Source organism: Bufo gargarizans, chromosome 5 (genome assembly GCF_014858855.1).
Source record: "Bufo gargarizans isolate SCDJY-AF-19 chromosome 5, ASM1485885v1, whole genome shotgun sequence".
NCBI lineage: Eukaryota > Metazoa > Chordata > Amphibia > Anura > Bufonidae > Bufo > Bufo gargarizans.
Genome location: NC_058084.1, coordinates 398,818,798 through 398,844,161, shown reverse-complemented (window position 1 = coordinate 398,844,161; position 25,364 = coordinate 398,818,798). Strand labels below are relative to the sequence as shown.

The following is a 25,364-nucleotide window of genomic DNA, read 5'->3' as shown; positions in this document are numbered from 1 at the left end:
CCATTGTTATAAGTCGTACTAAAGGGAACCTATCATCAGGATTGACACATAGTTGTTCTGCCCGAGGAGAGTAATGGGTCCTTCTCACGCCCATCTTGTTCTCCAAGACCTCCCCTCTGCCTCTCCCACAAAACCCCTTTGTTTACTGATGGTAGCACTGGCCGAGTGAAATGTTGAGCTGGCGCAGACTTCCATGGCCTGCCGCAATACGTCAATGCACAGTCAGCAGAATTGTATACAGCTCAGCTTCGAGCGCTCGCTGCGCATGCCTGTATCACTGCACTGCATGGAAGTCTTCTGTGCCGGCGCTGACGTCAGAAAACAAAGTCCTGCACAGAATTCTGGCTTCAAAAGCAGGGGCGTAGCTAAAGGCTCATGGGCCCTGGTGCAAGAGTTCAGCTTGGGCCCCCTTCCATTGTTGGCAAGGGGCAGGGGAGCACAAAGCCTTCCTGCTGCCAGAAGCAAACATTGAAAGGGCACCCCCTCAATCTAAATTCTTGACCTAACCCCTCCCCTCCAGCCAGAGGTGTAAATTGACCAGCATGCACTTTCTATAATGCCAGGGTCTTATGTGGCACAAGGGTTTTTGGGCCCCCTCAGGCTCCTGGGCTCGGTAGCGACTGCTACCTCTGCACCCCCTATAGCTACGCCCCTGTTCAAAAGGTCACATGTTAATACATTTGACTCCAGATTTATCACTGCGCCCTTTTTAAAAAGTTGCTAAAAAAAACTCAAGGAGGGAGGTGGTGTAAAAAATCTGGAGCAGATTTTCTAGAAAAGTGTTTAAAGATGAACAAAGTGTGAAATTTGATAAATTAAGCCAATGAGGACTCAAGCAAAACTGACTTCAGATATTACCCTCATGATAAATGCCCTCTATATGTAAAACACAACTTACCTGAAATGCAATCTGGGAGAGGAATGTCAGTTTATCCTTTTCAAAGAGTCCCTGGCTTGTGTACAGAAATGCAGAGTAGGTAATGCATTCTGTAAGGTTGGACACCCGCTCTTTCACATCTTCTGATGCTCCTGCTCGTCCAATTGCTTTATGGAAAACTACATTAAATGCCTAGAAAATATAATACGAGGGATGCCTTAGTGCAATAGCAAAATAGTAATAATTTAAGACTTAGGACCTCCTAAATAAATATTTTCTGTATCGTAACATTAATATATATATATATATATATATATATATAGTGCAGTCATTGAAAGTCCTGGAAGATACTGAAAGGCATGGGGCTGAGAAGACATACTGTACTTACTTTTAGCGAGAACTGGTAAATTGGATTTATTTTACTGAGATCACTCATAACAAAGTAAAGCAGTGACGCCCTGGTTGCTGCAGGCCTGTAGTGTTCTCTGGCTTCATTAATTTTTATTTCATTCTCTTTTGCTTCAACCACCTGTCAAATAATAAAGACTCTCGTGAAACCAGAGAGACATGACATTGGTATTTCTGCAAAATGTCTATAAAGAGACTTGGACATCTTGCAAATAAATGTTTCAACTTCTGTGAATTTCAATACAGGTTATCCACAGAGCGACGCTGGAACTCTGGACATTTTATAATTTTATCAAGGTAAAACTTTTTCAGGACATAATGTGAAAATGTTAGTATGTAAACTCGTCAGTTTAAATTACAAAAATACGTGGTCTCAAAAGGCAGGAAATGCTCAACCCCAAATGCAGTTGTGCATCGGGGGAGCAGATACTGCGCTTGTGGTCTGTTGCTGAGGGCGATCCCCAGCAAAAAATGCATACAATGGAGGATGCCCGCAGCAGACCACAAGTGCCACAGAGACATCCTATACCAGATGGTAAAATGTGTGGATGTAGAATAATACATAGAATAAATAGTTATAAGATTAGGTGCACTACTGTGGTGGATGCAAACAGTAACATCTGACTAACCCTCACACTGATGTTAAAAATGAGACATTAGCCAGTATATCCTTATATTAAGGACACACCTGCGCCCGTACACCACGCCAAGGTTTCTCAAGGCAGCCTTAGGGCCGCTTCACACGAGCGGATGCCGTGCGTGGCATCCGCTCCGTGAAAGAGTGCCAAGACCCGCTGCAGACTGCAGAGGCACGGAGCGGTAACATGACTGTTAATGCTCCGTGCCTCTCTGTGATCTCTTTACTACGAAATCACAGTTGTCACTGTGATTTCGTAGTAAAGAGATCACAGAGAGGCACGGAGCATTAACAGTCATGTTACCGCTCCGTGCCTCTGCAGTCTGCAGCGGGTCTTGGCACTCTTTCACGGAGCGGATGCCACGCAAGGCATCCGCTCGTGTGAAGCGGCCCTTATTTTGCTTGGGAAATATAATTTAATTATGCAAGCTAAAAATGGTAGTCTCCTCCATAGGTGATGCGAATTTGCTTAAAAGCTTGTCCAGGCTTCTGATATTGCGGACCTATACTCAGGACAGGTCATTAATATCTGATTGGTAAAGGTCTGACGTCCCGCACACCCACAGATCAGCTGTTCCTAGCAGCAGGAAACATCTGATCAGTGGGGGTGCTGGGTATCGGACACTTACCTATCACATATTAATGACCTATCCTGAGAATAGCTTGCAAAAGTATGGCTGGCACTCTGGCTTTTTATAGGAAGGTGCTCAGTGGTAGGAATATATCCTGAGGATAGATCATTAAAGGGGTTATCCAACCCCTGAAATATTCCACCATACATCCAGGCCCCTCACACACAATATGCTTACCTTGCTCCCTGGCACCCGCGCCGCTCCTGGTCCCCGCACCGCCGCTTATCACTGTGCACGGATGAAAACATCCGGTGTTGGGGGGAGGGGGCAGCCAACGGCAGGCGGCAATGGGGATGAGCCTCCATAGCGTCACCTGCGATGCTAGAGAGGCTTGTCCCCGTTGCCGGCTGCCCCCCCCCCCCCCCCAAAAAAAATGTATATTTTTATCTGCGCACTGGGAGGAGCAACAGCCGCCGTGCGGGGACCAGGTGCGATGCGGTGCCGGGAAGAAAGGTAAGTATATTTTGTGTTAGGGGACGGGGCGTATGGGGGCATTTCAGGAATTTGATAACTCCTTTAATATCAAGAGCCTGGAAAACCCCTCTAATGCCCTAGAACAGTGAAAGTGGTTGGTGAGAATTAGAGTAAATGATCTGCTATGTTTTTCGGATAGAGCGCCACTCTTCTCCATGTTCGTTTCGAATGTGGATGAGTTGCAATACCAGACAAATCATATCGACAAGAGTGGTACTGTTACAATGAAAAAACGCATGGTTGGTCTTCACTCCCTAGAAACATCAATGAGCCTTGTGTGCCCATTACAATGTCTTTGATTCGCTGGTTGCCCTTCCTTGGACCACTTTTGCTAGGTCCAACCACTGCATACTGGGAACATCCCACAAGACCTGTCATTTACATTAGATAAGCCATCACATTTCACCCCTTCTCATACTCACTCAAATCCTTACAATTGCCTATTTTTCTTGTTTCCAACATATCAACGTCAACGACTAACTGATCACTTGCTGCCTAATATATCCCACCACTTGGCAGGTTCTATTATGACAACATAATGAATGGTATTCACTTCACCCTTCAGTAGTTTTAATGTTGTGACTGACTGCTGTACTGAATATACAGCTTGAATAGGTCTCCTGTCATCCCTCTCTTGGCAATGGCACTTTGCTAGAACATTTTAAGGGTGTGACCCATTTTAGGATTTCGGCAAGATGCAGGTAAAGTGGCAATTGTTCTGCCAGATGTAAGAATTACGTTAGAAAGTGTAGATCTACCTTGAGTTGGATTTCGGAAGCTGTGGTTTTAGTTGATTCCAATTTCTCCACAAGCTCCATGTCACCCAAAAAGTTTCCTTCTGCTGCTGAGAGGCGAATCAACAGCTCATCTTCCAGGCGTTTCAGTTCTATCTTGAATTCATTCTGCTGTTTTGTTAACATGGACTGAGGAGACATGAGAAAATATGTAATCATTTAGGACATAAACATGTATAGATAACAAGACTGCAAAAATCTTAGTTTTTTTTTTAATAAGGACAAAACATCTCACAAGCAAAGCATGATAAGGACTAGTGGGCTCATTTACTAATCTGAAATACGCCTAAATTAGGCGTATTTCTGGCACAGATGGCAGCGCACCGCTTAGTTGCGCTGCCATATGCAACTTTTTACCCCCTCATGCCAGGTCTAAAATTGTGGGCGTGGCTTGGCTTGGCGGGGAAAGGGAAGTCCGGCAGGCCCGTCTCATTCATCATTTCTACACCTGTTTTAGTCGTAGAAAATGGTCTAAATGTAAGACATTTATATTTATAGGAGCTTTGTTGCACTCCGTATTGGTCTAGCTGTGTAAAGGGTTCCCACCCCAGTTACAGTTGATTTAAAGATCACAGCAATAGAGCTTCAGTTGAAATGCTTTTATTTTTGCATCAATCAGATAGACATGTGGCAATTTCGTGTGTGAACGTTTTCGGCACATAGGCCTTCGTCAGACACTATGCCGCAGTCGGTAGTCTGGATAGAAGGAGGTGTACACACCTGGTGAGATGGTGTATGTAGCACTACAGAGTAAGTGGTGCTACATGCACCATCTCACCAGGTGTGTACACCTTCTATCCAGACTACCGACTGCGGCATAGTGTCTGACGAAGGCCTATGTGCCGAAAACGTTCACACACGAAATTGCCACATGTCTATCTGATTGATGCAAAAATAAAAGCATTTCAACTGAAGCTCTATTGCTGTGATCTTTAAATCAACTCTAAATGTAAGACAGCTCGGAGACGGTCTTACATTAAGAAATGGCGCTGGATACGCCGAAGTTATGGAGAAGCCGGCCCCTCTTCATAACTCTGGCAGGTTCACCACCAGCGCCGGTCGTAATAAATGTGCCCCTAAGATCACCAAGGTAGTGTTTCTGCTGATAGCACCAAGTCTCTCAGTCCTGGACTGTATAATACTAAATATGTTTTTCTCTCCACTGACTTTTTATGTACAAGTAGCAATGATCTTTTGACTGAAACAATATGTATGGTAAAATTCCATTGTTTGCCCACACTTACTATCTAAGCATTTGGTTGGCACAGTGGGTATACACACGTCACCATAGATATCAATAGGTTATATTAATCTAAAAGGATTACAAAGCTTAACCTTCAGATTTCTGCCCTATAAATATTTACTGCTTTACCTTCAGGTTCTCCAGATCTGGTCTTTCGATGCTGACCACATCAGCCAGTAACTGGTCTTCAAGTCCATCTGTAGTGACCGTAAAGTTAATAAGGGTGGTTTGAGCCTGAAGCTCTGGTTTATAATGTGGATTGGCGAGCTTTGTATGAAGGATTAATCGGAACTTCTTGCTGTATTCACATTCTTTGTCTCCTATCTTTATATATCTATTGAAGGAACCATGCAAAGAACAATTCATACCATGTAGGTATTGAAACAAGTTATTGTAGATTAAATGAGAACAATATTAAAGGGGTTTTCCAGGATTAGAAAAACATGACTGCCTTAGGGTACTTTCACACTTGGGTTGTTTGATTCCGGCAGGCAGTTCCAAACTGTATGCAAACGCATGTCATTTTTTCTGACTGATCAGGCATTTTTCAGACTGATCAGGATCCTGATCAGTCTGAAAAATGCATTGCAATACCGGATCCGTTTTTCCGGTGTCATCAGGAAAAACGGATCAGTTTTTTCTTCTTCTCATTTTCAAAGGTCTGCGCATGCGCAGACCGGAAGGACGGATCCGGCATTTTGAATGCTGGATCCGGCACTAATACTTTCCTATGGAAAAAAATGCCGGATCCGGCATTCAGGCAAGTCTTCAGTTTTTCGCCGGAGATAAAACCGTAGCATGCTACGGTTTTCTCTTTTGCCTGATCAGTCAAAATGACTGAACTGAAGACATCCTGATGCATCCTGAATGGATTACTCTCCATTCAGAATGCATGCCTCATCAGTTCTTTTCCGGTATAGAGCCCCTGTGACGGAACTCTATGCCGGAAAAGAAAAACGCCAGTGTGAAAGTAGCCTTAGTCCAAAAACAGCACCACACCTGTCCGTTGGTTGCTTCTAGTATTGCAGCTCAGCTCCATTGAAGTGAAAGTGCATGAGCATACAACCTGTGGACAGGTGTGGTGCTATTTTTGGGAGCAAATAGCCATCTTTTTCTAGTCCTGGACAACCCATTTACCTCCTAAAACATGCTCTATGTCTCCTCTCACATATTCACATTCAAGAGTGTTTTTCTCACTCTGCCATAATACCAACAAAGCATTTGTAATTAGGAATATCAAACTAAGCAAATACTAAAGAATACAGGAGGAAATTATCATTCCCTTTGCGCCAGAATTCTGGATGAAAACATTTTTTGTGTACACCTATTTTTTTATGTATTATTTGGACGTGCCACGACTCAGCTGTGGTTTCACTGACCCGAACTCACAGGATCATAAATTCCTATAATGCTGTGAGTTCGGGCCAGTTAAACCCAGAGTCAGTCTATAATACAGACCTTATGCGCACGATTGTATTAATTTTGCAAGCCATAAAACACAGATACTGGCGGTGTGCATTCCGCAATTTTCAGTACCATCAGTAGAAATGCCTATTTTTGTCTGCAAAACAGACGAGATTAGGACATGTTCTAAAATTTGCGGAGTGGCCATGTGGATGCGGACAACACACGAGGTATATCCGTGTGCTGTCCGCATATTTTGCAGACCAATAGAAATAAATAGGTCCACGTAAAATGCGGATTGGACGCAGACCAAAACTACGGTCTTGTGCAAGAAGCCTTGTACAGACATATAATCATGCAGAACACGGACATGTGAATACGGCACACGTCCCCATACTTTTAATGTGTGTATTCATACATCAGTGTTTTAGGTCCGTGGGTCCTTTTTTTTTTTTAGCACGGATGCAGGCTCTATTTTGTCCGTGTTCACGGATCCATCACGTACATTATAGTCTATGGGTCTGTAAAAACTGCGGATGCAACACGGATGCCATCCATGTTTCACGGATAATTAGGAACAGATGCTTTGAAAATTATTTTTCAACTGTTTAATGTCAGTGAAACATGGATGACACACGGACAGCAAAAAACGGACACACGGACCCATCATGTATATCTTCACGGAGGCATCATTAAGCACGGACACAAACGTGTGAATGAGCCTTAACATTGTCCATCTGCTGATACATCCAGTCTTTCTACATATTCATCATACGATCATATCTTGCATCGTTACAGTAATGGGAAAGTAATTTAATTTACACAGATATTTATTGCTTCAAAAATTATTTAAGGAAGCCAAAACATGTAACGACCTTGAATAGCTGCCTACAGCTAATGAGGGAAATTAAAGATCTGGGACACATAAAGCCATTGCTTGGTCGCTCTTCCGTTACTTTATGGGTCTATGACAATGATATTAATTAGGGTGATGAGAAATAGAGAACAGAAGAAAACTGCTCTCGATACAGAAAACTGAGAATTTGTAATATGTTTCAGTGAAGTTTATATAACAATACCTGTGTAATGTATGTCTTTAGAACACTTATAGTATCATTTTATCCACTGCCTTTTTTCAGCCAAGACATGACCAAACCTCCAAAATGTACAGCAGGCTGCCGAGAAATTCATACTGCACGCGGTGAGAGGCATTGCAAAATAACCCAGCACCTGCTTACTGTGAGGAAACAAAAGCCTTAAAGGGGTTGTCTCACTTCAGCAAATGGCATTCATCATGTAGACAGATTAAATACACTTACTAATGTATTGTGATTTTCCATGTTGCCTCCTTTGCTGGCTGGATTTGTTTTTCCATCACATTATACACTGCTCATATCCAGGGGTTATGCTTGCACTATAGAAAGCACCAGCCTTTCCGGTAGCCGGGACCGTGGGAGCATGCATAGGTTAGTGCCTTTTCCTATAGTGTGCAGGCATGGCCTACATTGCAGCAGTGGCTGTAACCCCTGGATATAAAGAGTATATAAGGCTACTTTCACACTGGGTCCGCCTGTGAGATCCGTTCAGGGCTCTCATAAGCAGCCCCAAACGGATCAGTTCAGCCCCAATGCATTCTGAATGGATAAGGATCCGCTCAGAATGCATCAGTTTGCCTCCGTCCGTCTGACGAAACTGAGCCAAACGGATCCGTCCTGACTTACAATGTAAGTCAATGGGGACGGATCAGTTTTTACTGACACAATATGGTGCAATTAAAAAAAAGGATCCGCCTCCCATTGACTTTCAATGTAAGTCAAAACGGATCCGTTTGCATTTTGTTCATGGTAATGCAAATGGATCCGTTCTGAACGGATACAAGCGTTTGCATTATAGGTGCAGATCCGTCTGTGCAGATACCAGACGGATCAGCACCTAACGGAGGTGTGAGAGTAGCCTAATAAGGACATATGTCAATATGGATAATCACAATACATTAGTACAGGGATCAGCAACTTTCGGCACTCCATTTCTGTGAAACTACAACTCCCAGCATGCTCCTTTCAACTCTGTGGGAGTTCAGAGAACAGCATGATGGGAGGTGTAGTTTTACAACACCTGGAGTGCCGGAGGTTGCTGACCCCTGCATTAGTAAGTGCCTTGTATTAACTTTCTCTACATGATAAATATCATTTGCTAAAGTGTGACAGCCCCTGTAACCAAGATCTGCCGGCAGAGGAGGATATTAAATGACTGCTGCTAAAATAAATGGAACGACTTCCGGTTCCGGCGCGCGAATGTAAGGAGACGGCGGGTGAGCGCTCCGTGCCACCCCTCCACATATCGTGGGGAATCGCTGCAGACCGGGGATAAAATCCCACCGAATCCTCCTCCTGAAGTACTTAGGAGGTTAATGGAGAAGTACCTTAAACGCGGCGGCGCCCTACAGACAGAGTCTCCACGCCCGCAGCGCGAGCCGGCAGAGCGGCAGACGGAGAAAATGGCGGACAGGAAAAAAAACACCCGCTGCCTCCTCGCAACCACCTCATTGCTCTGAAGTAAGTGACTCCCAGGAGTTGCTGAAGGACACATCCCAACATGTGCAAGGCATGGACCTACAATGCAAGGAAATGGCCATAGCAGTTGCACAGTTGCTTGCCCCAGACATCAAGGCTACGTTGGAAGCAACGGTAGCGACTACCTTGAAGCAGCTGCAGGGGGAAGTAGCACAGAATGCGGCTCAGATTTCGGACCTGGAACAGAGAGTGGGACTGATAGAAGAGTTGGGGAAGGCCCAGTCTCAAATTGGGGAAGTTCTGCGTAATAACCGTATGCTCAGAGAGAAAGTCGAGGATTTGGAGAATCGCTCACGACGGAGCAATTTACGTATAATTGGTATCCCAGAAAGTATTTTGGCACAACAACTGGTGAATATCTGCGCAGAAGAGATACCAAAAGCTCTGGGACGCCAATCCTCAGTGACCGCTGGAAAGGGCGCATAGAACGGGCCCACCGAGAGAAACCACAGCAGATGGGTCAAGAGTGAGACCGCGTCCCGCGATTGCTAAATATCTAAATTACGCAGACAAGGAAGCTGTCCTTCAAAAATACAGACGCCTTAATCAGCCTTTGAAAGTGAGAGGTCACCGAATTTTGCTTTTTGGGGACTACTCGGCGGAGGTGGCCAGGAAGCGGAGGGCCTTCTCGCAGTTATGCACTCATTTGGTGCAGCAGAAGACAAAATTTGCTCTTATATACCCAGCTATCCTGAGGATCTTCAGGCAAGATGGCAGGATTGACACTTTCATGTCGCCCAAAGAAGCTTGGGAGGCTTTAGAGTCTGGCGACTCCGGGGTTAATGGCGGAAACGCCTCCTCACCAAGAGGAAGATCTTCACCCAGGGGAAGAGGTCAGGAGGTTCGCAGCGATACCACAGCCATTGGCCGGGCCCAGAGATCGCCGGCGAGAGAGCGGGACCCATCATCCAGCCCGGAATGGGATTGAAAATCCTGCTGATGTCAGGGGCTGTTTGTTGTGAAGGGAGGAAAAGGCGGACAGCCAGAATGTAAGTGGCAGGGAAGAGTTTACTAAGGATAGGGGTACTAGCTTAGGTTTCATTTGCAACTGCTATGTAGGAATGCTAAAGAGTTTGGGATGTAAAAAATAAAAATGGAGGGGGGAGTAGTCAGGCTTTCAAGCATAGTGGGCCGTTTTGGTGGGGGGGGGGGGGAGCTGGTTAGGGATCTCTTCTTATTACATCAGATTAGGCTTGGCGCGCGGACTTCCAGCTGTCCCGGCCAAGTGAGTGCGAAAAAAGTGAAGTCCAGAGGGTCTCCAGGCTGGACACGCCTCCATGAGGGGAAAAGTTCTGTGTTTAGGTTATAGAAAAGGTTCTAGGGGTTTGGGGATGTTTTTGTTTTTTCTCTATTATGTGGTCATAATCTATAACTTTAAAGTTTTGCTTATACCGTACTGCTGGGTGGGAAGTCGGCCTCCTCCAGGTTGTCACTTACACTTAATCCAAACAGAGAAAGCACTATAAAGATTATCACTTGGAATGTGAAGGGGTTGAGAGCCCCTCAGAAAAGGATAATGGTCCTCAGGCACTTGAAAAAATTGAAGGCGGATATAGCATTATTGCAGGAGACACACCTGGAGGAGGCAGATTTGTGCCGTATGCATCGATTATGGGTGGGCAAGGTCTTGGGTTCTCCATCCAACGGGAGGAAAGCAGGGGTTCTCTTGCTCATACACAAGAAGGTACGACATGAAGTTCTCTCCACTGAGTGTGAGAGACAAGGGAGGATTTTGAGGGTTAAACTCGACACTGACACGGGCATTTTAAATATATATAATGTTTATGGCCCTAACTCTGCCCAGGCCTCCTTTTATAGGGAACTGGAATCAAAAATCTTGCAGGAAGAGGGGGGCCAGATTCTCGTGGCAGGGGATTTTAATGCGGTCCATCATATTGATGAAGACAGAAGATATCTGGGGGAGACTGGTCAGAGGACAGACTTGAATGTTAAAATAAGGGGAAAATTCACTCTCCAACCTTTTTTGAGGGCCACACACCTGATAGATACGTGGAGATCCATTAACCCGGTGGAGAGGGAATTTACTCACTTTTCTCATTCTCATCAGTCTTGGTCCAGATTGGATTATGTCTTGTCCTCTAATAAGCTCATGGAGAGAGTAGTAATGACTGAAATTTCGGATATGGTAATATCTGACCATGCACCAGTCTCCATAGTTTTAGCAGACATTATTCCAAAGGGGACGGATTATATCTGGAGACTCCCCACATATCTAGCCACAGATGAGGAATTCATAGATAGATTGAGAGGATGGTGGTGGAAGTTTTCTGAAAATAATGGAGATCATAGGGAGAACCATAGTTTGTTCGGGGATACTGCTAAGGCTGTAATTAGGGGACAGATAATATCTTTCACGGCGGCAAAAAAGAAGAAAATAAAGCTCAATTTACAGCAGGCTACGGAAGCGGTACGCGCAGCCTACACCACATTTTTGACTGATCCCTCGGATCTGAATAGAGTTAAATGGGTTACTGCGAAACATAGCTATGACCATCATTTACACCAGCAGGTAAAACTATATATGGATCACAAGCAAGCATCGTTGTTTAAGTTTGGGAATAAGTCGGGCAAAATGTTGGCTAATCTACTGAGACCCCAATATCAGCCCTCACACATTAAATGTATTAAAAATGATAAAGTGGAAAAATTGACTGATCCCAAAAAAATAACAGACCACCTTGGACGATATTTTGAGCGATTATATATGCAAGAAGAATATGAGTCAACTAGGGCGGAGGAACTCCTTGCTGGTGTTTCTCTTCCAAAATTGTCAGAGGAGATGCTATCTCAAATAAATAGACAGATCACTGAGGAGGAGGTTAAACTGACTATAAAGTCACTGAAAAATGGCAAGGCGCCGGGCCCGGATGGATATTCGGCAGAATTTTACAAGGCATTATATACTGAGGTGACCCCAACTTTGACTGCCCTTTTTAATTCATGCCTACAGGGAGGAGATATAATGGCCTCGGGCAACATGGCTCATATAAAACTTATTCCTAAACATTACCCAGCTCATATAGGCCAATCTCATTAATTAACCAGGATTTAAAAATATTGTCCAAGTTGATGGCAAATAGGTTAGCAATATACATGCCTAATCTGATTGGCCCCCACCAGGTAGGTTTTATAAAGGGTAGGGTAGCAGTGTCAAACATAAGGACGGTACTGGCAGTCCAGGATTTTCTGTCAGGAGGCGACACTAATCAATGCAGCCCTGCCTTGCTATCAGTGGACGCAGAAAAGGCTTTCGACAACGTGAACTGGAAATGGCTCAGGAGATCTCTGGAAGCCTTTGGTTTGAGTGGTCCTTTTGGGATTTTCTTGGAGAGATTATATAAAAATCCTCAAGCTAGGGTAAATACCCCGGGATTTTTGTCGGACCCTTTCTGTCTCTTTAAGGGTACAAGGCAGGGCTGCCCTTTGTCACCTTTACTTTTTAATCTAGCCTTGGAACCGCTGGTTCAGTTCCTGATACAGTCTACGGTATATAGGGGTATTAAAATTAGGAATAGAGAGGTAAAGCTAAACTGCTTTGCAGATGATGTCTTGCTATTTGTGAACTCGCCGAAGGCTCACCTTAAGAATATTTTAGATGCCATCCTATATTATGGGAAGGTTACGGGGTACCGAATAAATGTGGGTAAGAGTCAATTATTATATTAAAGAGACCGAGGGCCCGGGAGTGAAGGGGGGGGGGGGGAGGGAGCTCAGAGGTTGACATAGCTCACACTTACCTGACCTATCTAGGAATCAAGATAGGGAGGAAATCTTCTGCTCTCTACCAGTTAAACTATGAACCGTTAATACGGAAAATTGAGTTGGAATTAGAGATGGATGCAATTGCCATTAACGCTGTTTGGGAGGGCACACCTCTTGAAAATGGTGAGCTTCGCCAGACTGCTATACCCTATGCAGACCATACCATTGTTGATAAAGCATAGGGATGTGAGCAGGTTACAAAAAGCTTTCTCCCGTTTCTTATGGAGGGGAAAGAGAGCGCGTATCGCATATGACAAGCTGTGTCTAACAAAGTGGGAGGGAGGTCTGCAGCTACCGAATATTAGACTTTATAATGTGTCATCATTATTTAGACATGTGAGAGACTGGGTGAGGGGTACGTCACATTTTTCCAATACCCCCCTCGAAAGGGAATTGGCTTATCCCTGCGACCTGGTTGCCCTTTTGCATACCAGGATCAGGGATACTCCAGTGGGAATAAAACACCATAGTTTGATTAGGGATACTATGACGGCCTGGAGATTAGTAAGGAAGCTATATAAATTGCCTATGTATATTACCCCGTATATGCCATTGTGGTCCTCGCCAGGTTTCTCTCAGGGTAGACAATCCAAGATGTTTGTACAGTGGAGAGAGAAGGGTATACACACGGTAAAACAGATTTTGTCTACCTCAGGAACGGAGATAATGGGGTGGCAAGATCTCCAGTCTAAATATGATTTGCCGGCCTCTCATTTCTTACCATATAGGCAGATTTCGTCATATTGCAGGGCACAATCAGTGATTTTGGGGGAGTCAGAGAGGATGGGATGGTTTGAGCACTTGGTGGGATCCCAGGAGACATCCTTGTCTGATTTGTACAAAAAAATTAGAAATGTATATTTATCTCCTACTGGGGCAAAGGTGTTCAAAAAATGGGAGGAGGAATTGGGAGACACTTCTCTGACAGGAAAACTTCGGGAAGGCCTGGAAAGGGTGAGAGGGGCCATCTGCAGTGAATGGGGAAATGCACTTTAGAATACTACATAAGGCGACATACGCATTTGATCTTTCGTATAGAGATGCACCAAGATGCACCTAAGGTGGTGCCCAAAGTGTCACCTACCGAAAGCAGGCTTGTTGCACGGGTTGTGGGAATGCCCGGTATTGCAGCCGCTATGGCAAGCAACTACTAGTTACATAAAGGAGGTCTGGGGGATAGAACCCCAGCTTACCCCGCTTAATTGTATCTTTCACTATGTTCCGTTGGATCAGAGGGGTGAAATCACACATTCTACACATATTAAGGGGGTCCATTTATTCTTATTGTCTGTCAAGAAAACTATTCTTAGGCACTGGATAAAGGCGTCCGTACCCACACTAGATGAAGCGATAGGGACGATGAAACATGTCCTTTACATGGATAGGTTAGACGCGGAGAACAATAAGGAGAAATCGACCAAGCAGTTCTTTCATAAGTGGAGACAGTTCATAGAATTTTCCTTGGATTTGGTAGAAAGAAAAGAGGTAATAATTCCTTTTCTTAATACCAAATGGTACCTGGAGGAACAACTGAAGGGGACACTAAGGAATCTGGTAGTGGATTAAGGTGGTTTAATAAGATTTATAAGATGACAAGTCACTTGGAGGAGTCCGAACAGATGGGAGGCAGGATGGTATCGAAACTGAGCCCAAATCGGCTGCGAGACATATATATGGTGACCAAAGGTATTCTGGTTGTAATGTTCGTTTTGTTGTGGGGGGAAGGGGGGGGGGGGGGCCAAGGGAATTCTTAAAAATGTATGAGGAGATGGTGAATGGAATATTGATGTTATGCAACATGGATAGAAATGTAATTATGTACTAAGTACGATGTATGAAACGTTATACAGTGTCTGTATGCGATACGAATCTCCTTTAATAAAATGTGTTTAAAAAAATAAACAGTGCCAGTCTTCTCCATGGGTTGTCTCTGGTATTACAGGTTTAGATTAGCTGCAATACATGATACATCCTATAAACAAGGGTGGAACCGAGATTTTGTTTCTAATCCTAGATAACCCCTTGCATGAAAATGCGAAAACAATAAAAATGTGGGAATTAGCACTTTTTTGGAGTTACCTTTTTACTCATTACTATGAAAGCAGCTACCATGGAATCTCCCAATTACTGGTCTTCAATGTATTGACAATTAATACAAACATTAAAAACACATATATCGCAGTATAAACCATTCCTTTCAAACACATAAAACTTCAGAACTATTTCTCACAGTTCATCTCCTTGTGTAAAGTTACAGAATTTCAGGTAGCCACAGAGGATCCCATTTTCTAAAGATCCTTTACAGATCATTCACGTAATATGCAAGTAAGAACATTTTCTTTGGAATGGATACAATTCAATAAATAATTCCTGCTACGCTTTCCACTGTCATTTGATATCATAAGACATATTTTATTTCAAATTAGTAGTGTCTAAAGCGCAGTAGATTTAATTATTTGTAATTGCCTAGTTGTTGTCAGTATGTGGCCATTTTATGACACTGGAGTCTACAGTGTGGGTCAGGTTCAACTGTATATCTTTTCAACACAGAATTAATGTACTATTGATAGAACCATTACTGGAACCAAATTAAAGTCTGAGCTGATGGATTGGTCCGCAGGGTGCTGTCAGACATGAAAGGAGTAATTAGTATTCATTACTTCATACTCCACAACATTCCAATTATTAATGAACTTCAACTGTTGGACTGCACCAAATATATCACAACCATCTATTTAGCCATTATTCCAAAGGAGGAATTTATATCTTGGCACGCCATTAAGAAATATCCAAAACTGTGAAATTATATATTGGACATTACTAGGAGTTGTGTAGAATGTTTATAGGAAAATACATATATCATATCGTAAAAGATTTAAATAAAATAAAAAATCATAGAAAGGAAAGGTAAATTTTAAATGTAAACGTGACTTAAGCCACATGCACACGCCGTTTGACTTCTCAGCCAGACAGACCCCATTGAAATTAATGGGCCCGTTTTTAATGGCCATGTGGACATGAGTACACCAGTCTAACAGCCATTAAAAACGTGTTAAAATGCTTTTCAGGGGTTTAAAAAAGAAAATAAAGCCCAGGAGAGTCATAGCTGTAAGTGTAGGTCCTGTCTGTTAGAAGACACCTTGTTGCTGGTAGATGGGCCCGATATATTCTTGATCAAAATGCATAAAGAGCTTCTAATCATCATATAGTTATAGTAAGTATAGCAGTTAGGGCTCATTCACACGACCGTATTAATGGGTCCATAAAAAGGACAGAACATGTCCTATTCTTGTCCGTTTTGCAGACAAGAATAGGCATTTCTATAATGGGCCGTCTGTTCCATAAATTGGGGAACGCACACGGGCGGCATCCATGTTTTGCGGATCCGCAATTTACAGACTGCAAAACACAGCTCGGTCGTCTGAATGAGCCCTAATGCAGTTAACACTTATTCATGTTTCCAATGTTCACATGTGCCTTTGTGCATTAAGCAGTGTGCTGCTACTAGTTCTTATTGCATTAGTGATGCAGCCATGGTAGCATACACCTGATCCCCTCTACATTTAGTTTGGAGGTGCTGGCTTAATTCTCTTTTGCATGATATATATACACAAATACTCATCTCATCGACTTGAACGTGCCGACTCTCGCTCTGCACTGGGACCACCTGACGATCCCAGCAAGTCCTTCCAGTGCAGAGCGAGTGTCAGCGAGTTTAAGTGGATGAGATGAGTATTTTATTTATTTTTTGCACCCAGCAAAATTAGTGATTCATTTATACTGGGAGCATTTTCCAGGGCATTTTATCTACAGTGCTGGGGGGGATTTCATACATAAGGTGGCACTATTGGGGGGTATTTTATATACAGAGGGCATTGTGGGGGACCTTATATACACCGGGACTACCATGGGAGGCATTATAGACACCGTGAGCATTACAGAGGGCCATTATAGATACTGGGGGCACTGTGAGGTGTACTGAGGGCACTGCAGGGTTGGGATGCTAAAAAATAAACTAATAAAATACATCAATTTTTTATGGCTGTTGTTAACTGCTATGAAAAACGAATGCAAAACCGCCATTAAAATGGCATTATTATTTTTCTTGTTCTGTGCTGCTATATACATTTTACAAACAGTGGATAATATTATTTCACTTAGATCTATATTATTATTATTATTAATATATATATTTTTTTAAACAAATGCTTTTATAACTGGAGGTATTACAACAGTTGGTGCACAGGTTGCTTATTGAGTTGATTTTTCATTGGATGTATGCATGTATGCTCTCAAAGTGTTATTATACCACTAGATGGCGCAGGCATAAGAGAAGAGCAGGTTCAGTTCTAATTTTCTCTTGCTGTATTCTTGCTTTCTATATAAGCTTTTATCCTTGATGTATTACACTGCAGGCTTTCTCAGGTAGCTGGAACAACATAGTACATGTCTATGCTCTCTTCATGCTATTATTAAGGAACTAAACATTTTGGTATATTTTTTAAGGGGTTGTCCAGGATTAGAAAAAAATGTCTGCTTTATTCTAAAAACAGCCCCATACCCGTCCATGGGTTGTGTTGGGTATTGCAACTCAGCTCCATTGAAGTGAATAGGGCTAAGTGGAGCTGTTTTTGGGGAAAAAAAAAGCAGCCATATTTTTCTAGTCCTGGACAACCCCTTTGAGAATTTATGGGGATTTTATTTTAAATTTTTCATGTCAATATTTATATTTTAAAAAAATCAACTAGACCAACTAATACACAGACACTTCCCAGAAGCCATCTGTGTGCCATCCACATTTTATTTAGACTTTTTTTATGGTTGTATTTTGCGGACATGAGGAAATGATGCAGGAGCAAAATGGACAAAAAACGTGGACTCATTGAACCGTGGTATGTATGTGGGATGCAAAATGGCAACGGTCGTGTGAATGAGGCCTTCGGGTGAGATAGCAGACTCACAATTAGGTGCAAGAGCCTCTGTGTCCGCTTGCTTCTCTCACTGCCGCTCATGCCCCTCTCCCTTCCTCACAGACTTCCACGGGCAGCTGTAATCTGATCCTTCAGTGAGCAGACACTCCATCTTGGTGTTATCACAGAATTTTATTTTTTATTTATAGTTATCTTATAAACTCATATGGAGCTAACATATTCCGCAGCTCTATACAGACATTAACATCTGAATTTAGAGTGAACAATTAACATTTTTCTATGTTAACATAGATTACAAAGTTTCTCATATGCACCTGCAATATTGATTTTGGCAAAGTTTGTTGAAAGCAGTGACAATTAAAGAACAGTTATTGGTTTGAAATGTTGAATCTTTCAAGTTTCTACATGAAGTACACCCTCATTATTTAAACAGATGTAAGGCTACTTTCACACATGAGTTCTTGTTTTCCGGTATTGAGATCCGGCAGAGGATCATAATACCGGAAAAAAATGTTTTTGTGTAGTCCTCATGCATTCTGAATGGAAAGAGATCCGTTCAGGATGCATCGGGATGTCTTCTGTTCTGGCAGGATTCCTTTAAGTGACTGGACACAAAACTGCTGCAAGCTGCGGATTTGTGCACGATCATAAAAACAGCAAAAAATGTATCAGACACTGAAAACAACGTAAGTCAATGGTGATGGATCAGTTTTTTTAGGAGCCTAAAAAAACGGATCCATCACCTATTGACTTTCAATGTATTAGTGATAGATCAGTTTTTATCCATTTTCATTTTACACAAATGCATCCTAACGGAACGGATGCATCCTGATGTGTAAAATCAAAACGGATCCATTAATTTCTGGTATGGAGATCCTCTGCTGGATCTCAATACTGGAATTAACAACACAATTGTGAAAGTAGCCTTAGAACAAAAGCTTTTTTTTAACCTCACTGGCGCAGGGGAACTACAATGTTATCTTTTTTTATCATCAGTTTATTCCATAAATTCAATATCTTTAGAAGTCACTTGGACCATGGATACTGTCTGGTCCAAGTGAAATATCCTGAAATATGACGGAGCTTTAACGGTTTTGAAAACTATCAGTAAACAATGGAGCAGATCATCTACCCTTCATGGAAGCAAAACTTACCTTCCTCGTTTAACTGTGTTTCTTCCCAAAAGAGGGTCAAGTACAGGATCAATGCTTTCATCCAGATTTTCGATTAACACAATATCACCCAATGCCAATGCATTTTCAATTGTATTTAAGTAGCTAGAAAAAGAAATAAAAACAAAAACAGATGTGAAAAAGGAAGCCTAACCACATATACTGAGACAAATTTTTAGGAATGGTTCGAAAAAGTGGTATAATAGACATGATTAAAAGCAAACACACCAGGCTAAAATAATGAAAACGACAGAACTTCTAATTCTAGATTTGTTAAAATGGAACTGGCCATCTGGTTGCCTTCAGTGTCATCTTCCTCTTTTTCCAATGTACCAGTTTCTGCATGTATGTTTATCCTACAGTGCATGTTTTAAATGGGCTAAAATACTCAACATGTCGTTTTCTATACCCCATTACTGTGCTGTTATCAGAGACTGAAGTCACTGGTCACCTGTGAGAAGAACCTTTCTTCCTATGACAACAATGCTTGTTCCTTGGCTCTGGCAGCTCAATTTTATCACAGGGATTCATAACTAAATATCAGCCAACTTGAACTTGCCTTTCATTTTTGTTACAAAAAAACAAAGCAAAGTTACATTTTGATCGGTTGTTTGGTTGCCAATTTTCATATGAGGACACTAAGACTGACCGTCTCATGGAGGCAACACCAAGCCAGACCAGCAATCGGCTGATTGGAGTGGATTCTGCATCTGAAAAGCATCTGTGGTGTTAGCTGTTTGTTGTGGGTTTCAGTATCAAATGGCAACCATTCAAATGAATGGCAGATCAGAAAATTAATGGACGGACGAGTCTGCCACAGCAAGTGCCACTTTTTGAGTGTGTTTCTCTGCACCAGAAATACGCCTTTAATTAGACATATTTCTGTAAGTAAAAGACCCTAATTGTATTCCCCAACAATTCTGAAGCAGCTATTCCTATGACTCTGTATTGTGTCATTCCTCTATTATATATATCCTCTATATTCCTATAGAAGTTTATCAATGAACTGACAGCAATTCAGGTCCATCTGGGATTTACCACTGGCAGCACCGATTGGATAGTGTCAGACTGGGCAGAGACAACTCCCCCCAACTGGTAACGGATGGACCTTTACTGCTGACTGCTGGTAGTTAATGTTTACATTTCTAGCAGGAACAACAGAAGAATGACATGAATGACAGGAACCAATCAAATTCCTAAATCAAGAATACATCTAATCATATACTGGATTTACAGTACAGATGAAACTCGAAAAATTAGAATATCGTGCAAAGTTTATTTATTTCAGTAATACAACTTAAAAGGTGAAACTAATATATGAGACTCATTACATGCAAAGCGAGATATTTCAAGCCTTTATTTGTTATAATTTGGATGATTATGGCTTACAGCTTATGAAACCCCAAAGTCTCAATTTTGAGGTACCCTTTGCTCAGGGAATATGGACTAATTAGCTGACCAGAGTGTGACACTTTGAGCCTAGAATATTGAACCTTTTCACAAAATTCTAATTTTAAGCTGCATTAATGCAATTCCTTTGAATTTGAATTACTGACATAAATGGAATTTTGCACGATATTCTAATCTTTCGCGTTTCACCTGTATATATAGGGCAAACAGAAAAAAAATGACGGGCATTAGGTTCCTCTACGTATACGCATAACCCTGGAACCAAGCAGTTTTTTTTAATCTGAAATAAAAATACAATTTGCACAGTAGAATTCTTATCTGACATCCACATTACACTGTCTAGGAAATGAACAGCATCCTAAAAATTGAGGAAACAAATCAACAGAGCAAAAATAAAAGTGAGAGATAAAATCCTTAGCTTTACACACACACCAATTTATTACCAGCAATGAAAAGACCGGTGTTTAGCAAATGTAATTTTGTGGGAACAAAGCATAAATGTTCCATTAAAGTCACATTAAAATCTATAATCTAAAAAGGGCACTTCATTTACTACAGACATATTGAAGAAAGATCCACTGGGCAGAAAATCATTTGCTTTTGTGCTCAGTGTATTAAGTACTCTATTGGGTGCTGCTGATAAAGACTAATATAGCTGGCGTAACGTTACCTTTATTGTCAATGAGATTATGATTCATAACATTAACCTACTGCAGTGGTGAGGTTCTGGGAAAGGCAAGAGGTTCTGTAAGATGCATGCCCATATTTCTCATCATTATACTGTCATTACAATCAATGTCTGACTCCGAACATCAGGTCTAAAGAAGCCACGTATTATAATTGTGAACATAAGCAGTAACTATTACCAAAAATAATTATGATACCACGATAAACTCTAAGCATTGCTGCAGACCAATCATTTCGGAGTCATTTCAGATTGTTGGGAAATTTGGAAAATACCAAAAGATTCTTAAATGGCATCAACTATTTATACTTTATAGAGGAGATGGAATCCATGGTCTGTATGTTCAATGGGTTGGTGGCTCCAATAAAAACACAAAAATAATACTGCACGCAACGGTTTCTGTGCAGCCGATTTCCAGCATATATTCTGGAAAGCAGCTGGATATACAACAGATCCCATTAGAGTCAATGGGGATCTGGTGGTACGCGGTCGAATCCAGCAATACCGACCGTGAATGGGGCCTTACAAAGCACAATGGTTAGCTCCTGAGCTGTGCCTCCTTTACCGATATTGACTGCACACCAACACTCCCCGCCACCCCCTGTGAAATAACTGACACAGCAGCATTAACCTGTATTAAGACGCTGTTTCCCACACAAAGGTCGGTGGTTCGGTATTGCGACAAACCATCAACCTCTCAGAACCTGCCATTTGTACAAACTTTTGGGTGGACATGCACCTTAGTTTTCACCCTGTGACTTTTATTTCCCAAGCAATGCAATCCTGTGTGTCCCTTGATAATATAGTACAACATTGAAAAATTCCTTTATCTGACGTGACAAAGTAACAGCAATTCTATGAGAGCATTTTGACTGCACAGACATTAAATCAAAAACCTTAAATGCAACTTCAAAATAAATGTATTTCTGTAAAGATAACAAGACTGTCCTGTTACATTTTGTATTTCACACATACCCTTTCTGTCCTAAATTTATAACTTTCAAGGCAGCTCCATATTTATTCTTAATCCATTTGATGCCCTGTTGCTGAGGATCTATCATAAGAGGCCATCGCTCGCAGTTTATTAAAGTGGTGGCATTTTCCGTTGACATTCTGTCTCCCGGCAAACCTTCATTATTCCAGGCGGCTACAGTAGCATCATCAGTCAGCATGGCAATTGGATCGAGACCTTCAGATATTGGAATTGCAACCTGAATGGAGAAAATGTGGTTCAGTAAACCTCTAACGCTGGACTGTAAAAGGATGCAGCTACACTCCTTAACATTGAAATTGCAACACGAAGAAGCAAAAGTTGGTGAATCATGAAAATCACAGGATGGACAGACATTTGCATATGCTGTAGTGGGAAACTGGTATAAAATTCTAAGTGGAATTTGTGCCATGGTTTTTGGGTTTCATTTTTACGATGTTTCCTTTGCAGTAAAACTGACCTGTGCCCTTCATTGTTTAGGCTCAGTACATTACAGTGATACCACATGTATATTACTTTTCTGAGAAAAAAATTTAAACTTTGGAAACATTTTTTTTTCTTATGCATCGCCATATTCTGACCCCCATAACTGTTTTATAGTTCCATCAATTGAGCTGTGTGAGGGCTCATTTTTTGTATTTTTTATTGATTTTGCAGTGTATACATTTATATTTTAATAGTTTAGGTATTTTGAGATTCAGCACTGCATGATGTTTATTTTTTGATGTTATCATGGGGAATGGGGGATGATTTGTATTTTATATTTTTTAAAACATTTTACACCATTTTTTTAAGCTCCCCTTGGAGGTTTGTGTTGCAGTGTATGCAGCTTTTATGAACCGCGCTCAGACATTGTGGGAAAACAAAGAACTGGTTTACTTTACCTGGCAGCAGCAGCACGGGCCCAGCTGTTACTGATAGCCTGGGCCCCCGCTGCATCCGCCAGCATCGCTGTATGTGGTGATGCCAGCGGATTAACCCTTTCACATGCCGCTGTCAGTGCTGACCGCGGCACATGCAGGGTTTGCAGAGGAGAGGTCTTCCTCTGACTCCATCGGCCCCCTGCGCTGTGCTGACAGGGGGCCACTGGTTGCCATGGCAGCCCAGATGCCTTACACAGGCATCAGAGCCTGCCAGCTACGGAAGCCCAGGAGATCCAGCCTGCAGGCTGGGTCTCCTAGGCAACTGTCAGTGTCTTACTGTGTAAGGCGCTGACAGTTCAATTCAGTACAATACATAATGTATTACAGTGATCAAACCCTGAAAAGGTTAAGTCCCATAGTGGGGCAAATATAAAAGTAAAAAAAGTTAACAAAAAGTTTTTTTTATAAAAAGTTTTAAGTTTCAAGTAACAAAAAAAGCCCCCTCACCATAAAATAGTGTTTAAAAAAAAGAAATAACTAAAAAACAGACATATTAGGTATCGCCGCGTCCGTAACGACGTGCTCTAGAAAAATGTCACATAATCTACCACCTCAGGTGGATGCAGTAAAAAAAAAAAAAAACTGACCAAAAAATTTCATTTTTGTGTCACCTTACATCACAAAAAATGTAATTCCAAGCGATCAAAAAAACATATGTACCCCAATATGTGATCTTCAGATCGATTCTCCCTTACATTGCAATGAATTAGCATTGCAGTGTACGGCAGATTCACTCTTTTCTTAAGGAGCCCTGCCACCTGCCAATCCTCCATAAGTACTACAGCTGTAATAGCCTGGAACTCTTCAGAGAGATCTAGGCTATTAGACTGAACAAACAACTTTTTCCGTCTCTTTAAAGAAACAAGGGCTTAATGATAAAAAAAATTAAAAATATTAAATCAAAATATTCAATACATCTCAATGTATTCAGAATCAAGTATAAGCAACCTGCACTGAAATACATACACTTACATGCCTTGGCATGCTATCAGTGAGGTTAGAATTTGAGTTATTAATGGTTGCCTAAGGAATGTTCTGCCATGCTGAATGCATTTGGGTATGCAAATTATCAAGATCCACTGCTAGCCGCTCTCTTTGCAATTGCTGACCAATGACGTCCCAGATATACTTCATGGGAGACAAGTCCTGAAACCCTGCAGGTCATGGTAGCACGTTTAGACTATGCAGGGCGCTCACAGTAGCATGAGCAACAGGTCTCCTGGTGTTGTTCTGTTGAAAAATTGCTTCTGAGACACTTTGGAGAAATGGTCACACCATTGGCTCCACAACCAAATCAGTGTAACACTGAGCTGTTAGTGTAAATGAAATGAAAACTAGAGGGGTCTGGCTACTGTGCATTATGCCACCCCACCCCATAATCACCCCTGGATGTGACTTTCCCTTGTGAAGGCTTCTTCATGGCATTGCCCATGTGGTCTCCAGGCCCATCTCTTGCTCTCATTGCATTAAACACAATCAGTGAAGAAGATAGACCCACATTCCAGCCTCCAGTGCTGTCTTGCTGGGCAGCAAGAGAGCAGTCGTGTGAGGTCAATGGAACACCTATAGCTGGGCATATGGCTCATAGCCCAATGTCATGCAAATGCCTTCTCATGGTTTGTGTAGGCATCGTTTGCTGCCCTAGGTTTGGGATATGATGTCTTCTGTACTTGCAGGACAGAATGGATCACTATGCGCCATTCTTCTAAACAGACAATCCATCTGTGAAGAAGCTCTCCTGTGTGCACCCCTTGATGTCATTCTAATTCGTTGTTCTCCCAACCACCGGGAAACACAATGTTGAACAGTGCTGACATTATGACCCAGGCGCTTAGTAATCTGCCAAAGTGATAAACCAAAGTCTCTTGGTTCAAAGATTCTGCCCTGTCTTGCGACAAGTGCCAATAACTGGCACATTCACAAGCAAGAGACATTACACAATCATCCCAAACAACTTGATCTGATTTTTGAGCTTTTGTGTGGCTAAAACGTCTTTGCTTTCAATCTGGCTTTTATGCCCCTCCCACATTCCACAGATTGGAGCTAGGTGCTTGAGAATATGATCATCTACAGAGCTTAGTGACACTTGCTACTTTAATCAGTTTGCATAACATCAAAGTTTGTCCTTCTTAGAGTTGCAATTTCAATGTTGAGGATTGTATATATCAAATATAAGTAATGGTTAAATCAAACAAAATGATTGAAAATACAGAACTATCCCAATAACTTAAAAGGGAAACTGTTCCATTGAAAATTCTGTGCAAATTATATGCAGCATGTTCTAGACCCTGGTGCTGGGTAGATTGATATATAGTTTTGTAGGAAAATATTCATTATAATCTATTATTTAGTGAACTAAACCTCTGCTCATTCTGGACTTAGGAGTCTGGCGGGCAGTCTCACTCTGATTGGCAGTCTCCTCTGAGT

At 42.0% G+C, this 25,364-nt stretch overlaps 1 protein-coding gene across 1 annotated transcript in view; it reads right to left on the bottom strand.

The window, feature by feature from the left end:
* Window positions 1-25,364, bottom strand: part of DNAH11 (dynein axonemal heavy chain 11) — a 268,017-nt gene that overhangs the window by 43,800 nt on the left and 198,853 nt on the right. Inside the window, 6 exon segments of the mRNA XM_044293255.1 lie at window positions 899-1,069; window positions 1,266-1,406; window positions 3,787-3,951; window positions 5,195-5,399; window positions 18,911-19,033; window positions 21,999-22,234. Of these exon segments, the coding sequence (XP_044149190.1) occupies window positions 899-1,069; window positions 1,266-1,406; window positions 3,787-3,951; window positions 5,195-5,399; window positions 18,911-19,033; window positions 21,999-22,234 (1,041 nt within the window).